This window comes from Galeopterus variegatus, unplaced genomic scaffold (assembly GCF_000696425.1).
Source record: "Galeopterus variegatus unplaced genomic scaffold, G_variegatus-3.0.2 Scaffold472, whole genome shotgun sequence".
NCBI lineage: Eukaryota > Metazoa > Chordata > Mammalia > Dermoptera > Cynocephalidae > Galeopterus > Galeopterus variegatus.
The window spans coordinates 374,583-384,012 of record NW_007726583.1 but is presented as its reverse complement, the minus strand read 5'-3'; the positions used below and the strand labels follow the sequence as shown (position 1 = coordinate 384,012).

Below are 9,430 nucleotides of genomic sequence, written 5' to 3'. Positions count from 1 at the left end.
TTTCTAAAATACCCCCAATACCCCCCCCCCCCCCCCCAAAAAAAAAAAAAGGCAGCAAGACCTGCAGGTGCCATTCATGCTTCCTAGTACTAACTTTTTAAAACCCAATTCATACAGCAAAACAGGGCTGGTCACCACCACCTGGGAGAGACTTTACTTCTTCACCCAAGGCGGGAATCTCATGTGTCAGCCCAGGGGGGCCGTGGCCGGAGGCTTGATCCAGGACCTGGACAACTGCTCGGTGATGGCGGTGGATTGTGAAGACCGGCGATACTGCTTCCAGATCACCACTCCTAATGGAAAATCGTAGGCCTCACGGGTTTTGTTTGGGAGGAGAACAAGTGTAGTGACTCCACCCCTGCCAAGGGCTTCCTGGCTCATGCCTACATGCCAGCCTTCCCTGGGAGAGGCCCAGTTCTGGGTATTGTTGACCTTTCAGGAGGATGATTTTATATTCTCCTTAAACAAGCGCATGTGACCCATGTGGGATTCAGGCTGCCTTAATTAAGGAGCCCTAGTCAGGATTTGTCTGTGGCTTTGGAGAACAGATGACCCACATGTGTAAGACGACAACAGAAGTAGTTGTCAGCACAGATTCTCAGAGAGGGAGGGAGAGAAGTCCATGGCTCCTCCTAGCCAGTGCCTAAGCAAGCATCTGTGTCCGTGCTGGGATGAGGAGAGGGGTAAGGAAGACCTGCCTGAGGAGTCCTTGTTTCCAGCTAAAGCAGGAGATGGGAACAGTCCGTGCAGCTGCAGCAGGATCACATGTTACCATGCTGTTTCCACCTCAGGGGCCCAGAAGAGGCCATGCTTTAAAAATCGGCAGCCATGTAGTCCTTCGCAGTAGATCCCATCCCAGTGGGAGCCCCTCTCACTTAGAGCAGTGGGTTCCAAACTGTGCTCCACAGAGTTCAGAGTCCCCAGAAGTGCCTCAGGGTTCACCTGTCCAGGCAGGGAAGTGCCTTGTCCTTCAGCCAGCGCTGCCCTATTTGTATTTGCTTTCTCTGCTGGGGCTCTAAGTTAAGATGTTATCTGAACAATAGAGTATTCCAGGTGCAGGTGGGGACAGTGTTGTGACAGTGTGAATCATCTTTTCTCCTGGGTCGGCACAGCAGCTTTAGACATCATCCTTCCTCCTTGGTGATGGGAAATGACCTAGGAATGAAGATTCTTGGATTCTAGTCATGGCCCCTTGCAGTTCCTTAATTCCTCTGGGTGTCACTTTCCTCAGATATAAAATAAGATCTGTGTTCCTTCATCTGCTACGGATACAAGGAACAAAGGAACTAACAGGTGTGGAGTCCCTTTAAAGACTTAAGGCCTTCACAAAGGTGGGGCAGTATTGTTACCTTATTCCCTGGCCTTCCATGTGCAGATTTTCTTGTTCTGGAAAAGGAGTGGAGCGGCTGCTAAGTCCTTCTTTGGGTGCGGCTGGCAGAGTGGCAGGGCCAGAGTCCTGGTTGCCTTGGATCATCCTAAAAGGTGGTCAACAAGATGGTCCTCACTATGGAATCACAGATTTGCGTTAGAAGATCTGAGTCCAACCTTCTCATTTTATAGATGAGAAAGCTGAGGCCCAGGGAAAGGAAGTGTTTGTCCGGGACCATGTCCTGAATTAGCAGCAAAGCCAGACCCAGGACCCCATTTTCTTTCCTTCCCATCATCTGCCTTCCTGGCCCTTTCCCTTTGGCAGCCAAGCTGACGTCAGCTTATGTAGAATAATCCTCAGATACTGAGATCTGGGAAGCACTGATTTAGATACGTTTTGTTTCAGGGGAATAACCCTCCAGGCAGAGAGCAGAAAGGAAAATGAAGAGGTACAGATTTTGTTTGTTTCACCTCTTTCCTAATGTTGTGGGTGACTTTGGGATTCAGTTTTTTAAAATGTTCTCTACAGTGGATATGTGCGATAAACAACATCTCCAGACAGATCTACCTGACTGACAACCCAGAGGTAATTCACAGCTGCTTGCCTGTCAGCCCTTTTCTCAACCTGAAAGGTAAGCGCCCACTTCCTGGGACTAACTGTGTCTTCCTGTGGATTTTTAGGCAGTCGCAATCAAGTTGAATCAGACGGCTCTCCAAGCAGTGACTCCCATTACAAGTTTTGGGAAAAAACAAGAAAGCTTGTGCCCCAGGTAACTAAAGGACAAAGGAAAACTAGCTTTTGTGGAGCTAAACCATGTATTAGGAATTTGACACGAGTTGTTACTTAATTCCAAAAGCACCAAGGGATATTGCTCAGCCCTGGTTAACAGAAGCATTAACTATGACTGAGAAAGGTTAAATATTTTGGCCGCATTCACACGGCAGGTGAGTGGCAGAGCCAGGATTCAGACATGTCTGATTTCCACAACCCTGCCCTTCCCACCGGACGATGCTGCTGCAGTCCGAGCAAATAGGCGTGCATGGAAGGTCCTGCTAGTCAGGAGTTCCCTCCACATTTTCTAGCAGCATCCCAAGTAACATAACCAAAACAAACTTTTTATTAAATAAGGAACAAACTCGTCTCCTATGTGTGTGTCCGTGTTATACTGCCCAGGCCTCATCTATACATATATACTGATAATTTCATATGTACATTTATTTTGCATTTTTACATATATTTTTTTAATATTTCTTCATTTTTCATAGTTCCTTTCAATAACTATACACTATTTCATCATTTATTATTATTATTGAATAACAGGCTACCTTCCTTCCTTTGTTTGCTTTTATAGTGAATATTTTCATGCATATAGCTTTTCTCATTTCAAATACTGCTTTAGGATTTATTCCAAGAATAAATATAAATCCTTAATAGGAATTTCCATTTGGTTAAATAGCAGAGGGCTTTATTATTTGTCATGCCAATGAAAACTTGGCATCAAAGGGTAAATTAAAATTATGACTATATTTGTTGTCCACCTTTTAAATGGCCTGGTGAAAAGAGCCCCATTAAAGTTTTTACAAATGTCATCTAATGACCCCAGAAGGAAGTCATTAGAAAGCTCAGAGTGGTTAGGTAACTTCCCAGGGTCATGTGCAGGTGGCGCTTACACACTTGGCATTGGGCACATGAAAAGGAATGATAGAAGGTAAGGAAAGAAAATATGTTTGAGTGTGAATGTGAAAGACTTGGGTGCCCTGCTTAGGAGTTACAGGCAGCAGAGCAGAACTGAAGGTTTTGAGAAAAGTGACAGAACCAGGTTTAGAAAAACTGTTCTGCAGCACTATATAAGGATAAATTCGACAGGGTCAGAGGGGAGAAGGGGAGGGTAGAAAGACCCAACGGGATGTTGCTGTAGCAGCAGCTATGACATAGAACATGGGAGAACCTGAACAAAGGTAATAAAAATGGGAAAGAGGCTACACATTTCAGGACTGTAATTTAAGGATTTAACAGTTTATACAGGTAGCATGCTTATTAAGTGCAGCACTGAGGCAGGCACTCCCTGAAAGGAAATGGACATAAAGATTCAGTCAGTGAGGGTTAGTCTATTAGCCTTTTCCTGGGTAAATGCGTCTGTCTTCTCTCTGTCAGCTTACAAAAATGTTTGATGGGCACAGTGGAGCAGATACTAGACGTGGGATAGGAGACATGGGTTCTACTGACAGCTCTTCCTTGTACACAGCTAGATATCCTTGAGTAAGTCAGTCAGTTCTCCAGGCCTTTGTTTCCTCAACTCTGTGACATAAGGAGTCAAGAAACCAGGTGACCTCCAAAGTCCCTTCCAGCTCTAATATGCCTTCCTTCCAGGGTACTGATGTATAGTTCAACTAATGTTAGTAATTATAAGGTGTGATTGGCTTTCTAAAAAGACAATTTGTAGCTCAGATTTAATTATTCAGTAATTTCTCTCCCCTGTTCTACAATAAGTAAATCACATTCTTAAACAGAAAGGACCCCACAAAAGGGACACACAAAAACCTGTGGGGAAAAATGTGACTCTAGCCAACCAAATGAATTAACCAGAGATTGGGTAACAGATGTGGCTGCCAGATGTCCCAATAGTTGTGGGGGGAGGGGTACCATCTCTCGTAGAGTCAGTTCATTAAGAATAATGTTTTGATGACAGTGGAGGAAAGAAGCAAATTATATTTTGCCATTTACTTATAAACAAATATCATGTGTGGCCTTCCCTCATTCTGCAGTTATTATATATCTACTATTCATTAATTTGTCCAGCTAATCACAAATATTTGAGTATCCACTATGTGTCCAGGTCTGGCCTAGGTAATGAAAGTTATGGACTAATGAAGGAAGACAGGCTAAAGGTCAACAAATACTTAAAAATGGGGAGAACCCTATGATATTAATTACAAGGGTACTGTCATAAAGAGGAGACCTATGTAGGGCCTGGCTGTGGAGATAATATTTAAACTGAGAAGTAAAAGGAAGTAGCCACTCTTGCAAAGAAACAATATTGGTGTTTCTAACCACATTCTATTCAGTCTGATCTTTGTCAAATGGCTATTGAAAAGTTTCATAGAGGACATTCAGTTATTGACATGTTTGAGAAACAAGAAAATATTGGCATATAAAATATCAAATGAACAGAAAGATAATTCAGAGCTTTTTATGGTCCAAACAGTGTAAGAAATCATAATACTTTTATATTCTTTGTCCTTCAAAGGAGTTTACACTCTAGCTGGGGAGAAAAATATTTCAAAAATGTGAAAAGTAAAATTACAGCATTCTGACACTGGAAGAGAAGAAACACGTTGGTACACTATTAATCACTGTGCAAACGGCACACTGTTTTAGGGGCCACCATCTCAGTAGCGGTGGGCACAGTGCTAAGCGCAGGAGGCGCACAGGGGTCCGAGACTGTCCCTGTGATGTGCTGAGAAGAATCACAGTTCAGAGGAGAGAGAGAGGTTCAGGCTAGCCCAGTGGATGAGTAGGAATTCGTGCTGGTGTTTGCAGTACAGTTGGGTGAGCAGTGGAATTGGGAAAGAGACAGAAATATGGTTGTGTGGTGTAGCTCTGGCCTTTGGGAAATCAGAGCCAGATTGTGATTAAATGCCAGGCCAAGATATTTTGTCCATTCAGCTAACATTTTTGAGTGCCTACTATGTGTCAAGTAATAAATATGACTTAGCTATATCCCTGACCCTCAAACCCTGTCTCACAGGAAGAAAGAAACCAACAGATTAGTATCTATGTAAAAAGTAGCCTCACACACAGTACACGATGCTGTGCAGCATAGAGAACTGGAGGTAGTGGGAAGATTTGAAGGTTTTTATTCAAGGATATGAATGAAATGTTAGGAAGACTTATTTGTAGAATGGATTGAGGGATCGATTGAAATCTTCTCCCTGTATTTCTATTTGTAAAAGTCACATCAGCATTAAACAAGTTTTCACTTGATTGTAAAGGCATAAGCTTAAAAGAGATTTTTTTTTCCCTTCTATTTTATATTCCAGCCAGAATCTGAAAAATTCAGAGATGGAAAATGACAAGATTGTTCCCAAAGCAACAGTCAGTGCTCCTGAAGCAGAAGAACTGATTGCACCTGGAACACCTATTCAATTTGACATCGTACTTCCTGCCACAGAATTCCTTGATCAGAACAGAGGCAGCAGGTATGGGCTAATGGAGGTTTTCTCTTGGAGAAATGAAAATAAAATTTGAAATCTTTCGTGTCCCCACCCACCACCAAAGACTGTTGCCATTCTGACTTAGAGTTCAAGTGTTAAGTGTCCTTTTACCTGAAGCTGTCATTACTGTTTAACTCTGGCTGTTCCCCTAGGCGTATCAACCCTTTTGGTGAAACCGAGGATGCGTCATTTCCAGAAGCAGAAGGTAAGTGGCTAGTTTGGTGTGCTTATTTTTTCCTCTGTGCAGAATGACAAGGGCCATTGAAGTAAGATGTGAAATCATGTTCTAGAGAGCTGTGATTTGGAATATGAATTGAAATTATGATTTGTTATTCTCTGTGAAAATTTAGTAGGACATGTGCAGAAAGGGCGGGTCTTGGGCAAAAACTGAGGGTGTTGGAAAAACTTTTCTCCAGCTGTTCCACCATTAGCCACACCCATACCCTTTCAGCATAGAAATGTTGCCAAATCTAAACCTGGTATCACGTTCCTACAAACCAGATTCAAAGAGGATAAAATGATCATGGTAAGATGCAGTCTTATTGAATCAAATATTATGCTATTTCATTTTAGAAAACCAAAAGCCACAAATAACTCATTCTTGAATTTGAAGATGCCATGAATACTTAAGTTGTTTAAATTCAGGTATTTGTTGTTTAATTTACACTCAGTTCTTATAATGTACTTAAGAACATATTCAAACACGGTACCCCACAGATATATACAGTCAATTATGTTTCAATTTTTAAAAAAATTAAAAAGGACATACCCAGTGGAGCTGACCATAGTCTGCTACTCACTTGCACAGACTTAGCATTCCCAGCCAAGGCAATTTAGTAACAGAGTGCTAGCAAGACCTCATGTTAACACAGCTTCGTGACTAGAGCCTGAGAATGTCATCAGAATGAAACTACACGCCAATTTAAATGTAGGACTTGAGAATTGGCATTCTTTATAGCCTTAGGCAAAAAAAAAAAGTGTTTTTTAATGATGTTGATAGGCTGTGCCTCAAATCTCTCTTTACTTGTATCTAGCTGACTCTTTAAACAGTCCACAGTTTGTCAACAATCCATACAAAAAACTTATAAACAGTGCACACAAAAAAACTATCTTCATAGGGGAGCGACCATTTATAACATTATATCAGTTTATATTTTCCTAATAAATTTTTTAACCCTGAAGTTATTTTTAGGGGCTTGGGGGTCGGTGGGGGCACTTCTTGGTTTTAAATAATTGGTAAGGGAATTATTGTTCTTACAGAAAAATACTGATGATCTTTTTAAACATTCTTCAGGATCTTCTAGTTATGGTTACTTTTGTTCAGTTTTGTCAGGTTATGTGCCTTTATCAAGAATAGTACTGGCAGTTCATTACAGTCAATAAGCAAATTACTGTAGCTTGAGCTCTCCATTAGTTTATGAAATATCATCACTGCTATGATGACTTAGTAATAAATATGTATGCATTAAGTGAGACCCAACATCAAGCCTTTTTTCCTGCAAATAAATTTTCTTCTATAGGAGGAATTTATCAGTGGGCCAAAGTAATGACTTTTCTATTATCTAATGGAAAAGCTCTTATTTTCAGAGAAAAGGTAAAAGGTCACCACATATAATCACCTAGAGTTTCAGTGCTAGAAAGATGTTCATTCGGTACCACTATCTCATTTTATAGATGAAGAAAAAAGAGGATTCTTTTGTCTAATGAAGTAGTCCCAAATAAGCTGACAAAATGTAGACAATAAAAGATGCAGAGCTTTGGCAATATTGGGTTTATAGAAGCAGTACTGAGAAATTTTGGTAGAAAGTCTTTCCATAGAAAGCAGGCAAAACCTGAGATCTCCAGCCTGTTCTCAGACCCGCACACCTGACACTGGTATGCACATCAGCCACAGGCAGGAAGGAAATGTGATCCTGAGTGGAACATGCTCTCTTGCAGATTCCCTTTTGCAACAGATGTTTATAGTTCGGTTTTTGGGATCAATGGCAGTTAAAACAGACAGCACCACTGAAGTGATTTATGAAGCAATGAGACAAGTGCTGGCCGCGCGGGCTATTCATAACATCTTCCGAACGACAGAGTCCCATCTCATGGTCACCAGTCAAACTCTGAGGTATTTTCAGACTTTCTCATGGCTTCATCTAATTCCCCTTAAGGCATATTAGCCCATCTGGCACGTTAGTGCTAGAATGTTTGTTGGATCGGATTAAATGAAGATGCTACTCGTTTTTGCCCCTACCCCTTATTTTACTTTTTAATTTTATAAGGTGTATAGGATAGAAGATGCTCCCTTAAAGACAAGAACTGATATCTTTAAAATTTCAGTGGTGAGTGAATACTATTGTTTATAATGATGCCAACACTCTAGAGTTATCCTATTATATCTCAGAGCTGGAAAATGGAAGGTTTTTGGTTTTTTCATTTCTGAGAGTACTATTTATAAAAATTAACAATAATGAAAAAACATGAACCTGCCTGAAATAACTGGACAACCGCAAGGAAAATATGATTGACATTTTTGTTTAGAGGGCCAAAACAGAGGCCAAGCAACGTTAACTGGGTGATTTGGGGTTTCAGGTGCTAAGATCTACAGTAATGATAGACAGTGAATCACTGTGATGTGACGGTCACCAGCACAGGCTCTGTTAGGAGCTGCACTGTCCAATACATCTTCTCAGCCACATACAGCACTTGTAACATAACCAGTCTGAAGTGAGAGGTGTTTTCAGTGTTAAATATGTACTGAAGTTTTGAGATATCATACCCCCTCCCCAAATAAGAATGTAAAATACCTCTTTAATAATTTTTTAGGTTAACTATATTTCTACTTGGTAATATGTTAGATATCCTGGATTAAATAGAATAAATTAATTTCACCAGTTTCTTTTCATTTTTCTAATGTGGTTGTCAGAGAAATTTAAATTATGTATAAGGCTCACAATATATTTCTGTGGGACAGCACTGCTTTAGAACCAAGATGTCCAGGTTTATTCCAGGATTTGGCATTTCTTAGTTATATGACCTTGGGCAACTTATTCAACCTCTATATCTCAGTTTTTTCAGCTATAAAAATGAAAGTAACCCTATCCACACCCCATAGTGTTGTCATGAGGAATAAATGAGTTTATACAGGTTGAGTATCCCTTATCCAAAATGCTTGGAACAAGAAGTGTTTCAGATTTTGGATTTTTTTGGATTTTAAAATATTTGCATATACATAATGAGATATTTTGGGGATGGGACCCAAGTCTATTGTAAATGATGGACACTAGAAGAGTCTTTTTTTCCTGTGGAGAACACTGAGTTGTCTTACACGCCTACATTTTGACTGTGATCCATCACACGATATCAGGTGTGGAACTACTTGAGGTTTTAGGTTTTGGGGCATTTCAGGTTTCAGAGTTTTGGACAAGGGAAGCTCAACCTGTTTATGTAAAACAATTACAGCTGACTGGCACATGGAAAGTGTTCAATAAATGTTAGCTTCAAAAAAGGTAACTAGATGGGCCGGCCCGGTGGCGCACTGCTACAGTGCGCCGCTTGCGAGCGCGGTGGCGCTCCCGCCAAGGGTTCGGATCCCACATACAGACCGGCCGCTCACTGGCTGAGCGAGGTGCGGGCGCAACGCCGAGGGTTGCGATCCCGTTACCGGTCCCGGTCCAGTACGGGCACGACAGTGAGGGTTGCGATCTGTTGCCGGTCACGAAAAAAGACAAAAAGGAAAAAAAATAAAAAAATAAAAAAGGTAACTAGAGGGCCGGCCTGGTGGCACACTGGAGAGTGCGCCACTTGGGAGCACGATGGCGCTCCCGCCGAGGGTTCGGATCCCATGTGGAGACCAGTTCCC

General features: G+C 41.4%; 1 protein-coding gene across 1 annotated transcript in view; it reads left to right on the top strand.

The window, feature by feature from the left end:
- Positions 1 to 9,430, top strand: part of APPL2 (adaptor protein, phosphotyrosine interaction, PH domain and leucine zipper containing 2) — a 44,799-nt gene that overhangs the window by 31,567 nt on the left and 3,802 nt on the right. Inside the window, exons 10-16 of the mRNA XM_008569174.1 lie at positions 118 to 306; positions 1,775 to 1,817; positions 1,898 to 1,954; positions 2,050 to 2,138; positions 5,410 to 5,568; positions 5,736 to 5,788; positions 7,522 to 7,696. Of these exons, the coding sequence (XP_008567396.1) occupies positions 118 to 306; positions 1,775 to 1,817; positions 1,898 to 1,954; positions 2,050 to 2,138; positions 5,410 to 5,568; positions 5,736 to 5,788; positions 7,522 to 7,696 (765 nt within the window). The remainder of the gene's footprint in view (positions 1 to 117; positions 307 to 1,774; positions 1,818 to 1,897; positions 1,955 to 2,049; positions 2,139 to 5,409; positions 5,569 to 5,735; positions 5,789 to 7,521; positions 7,697 to 9,430) is intronic.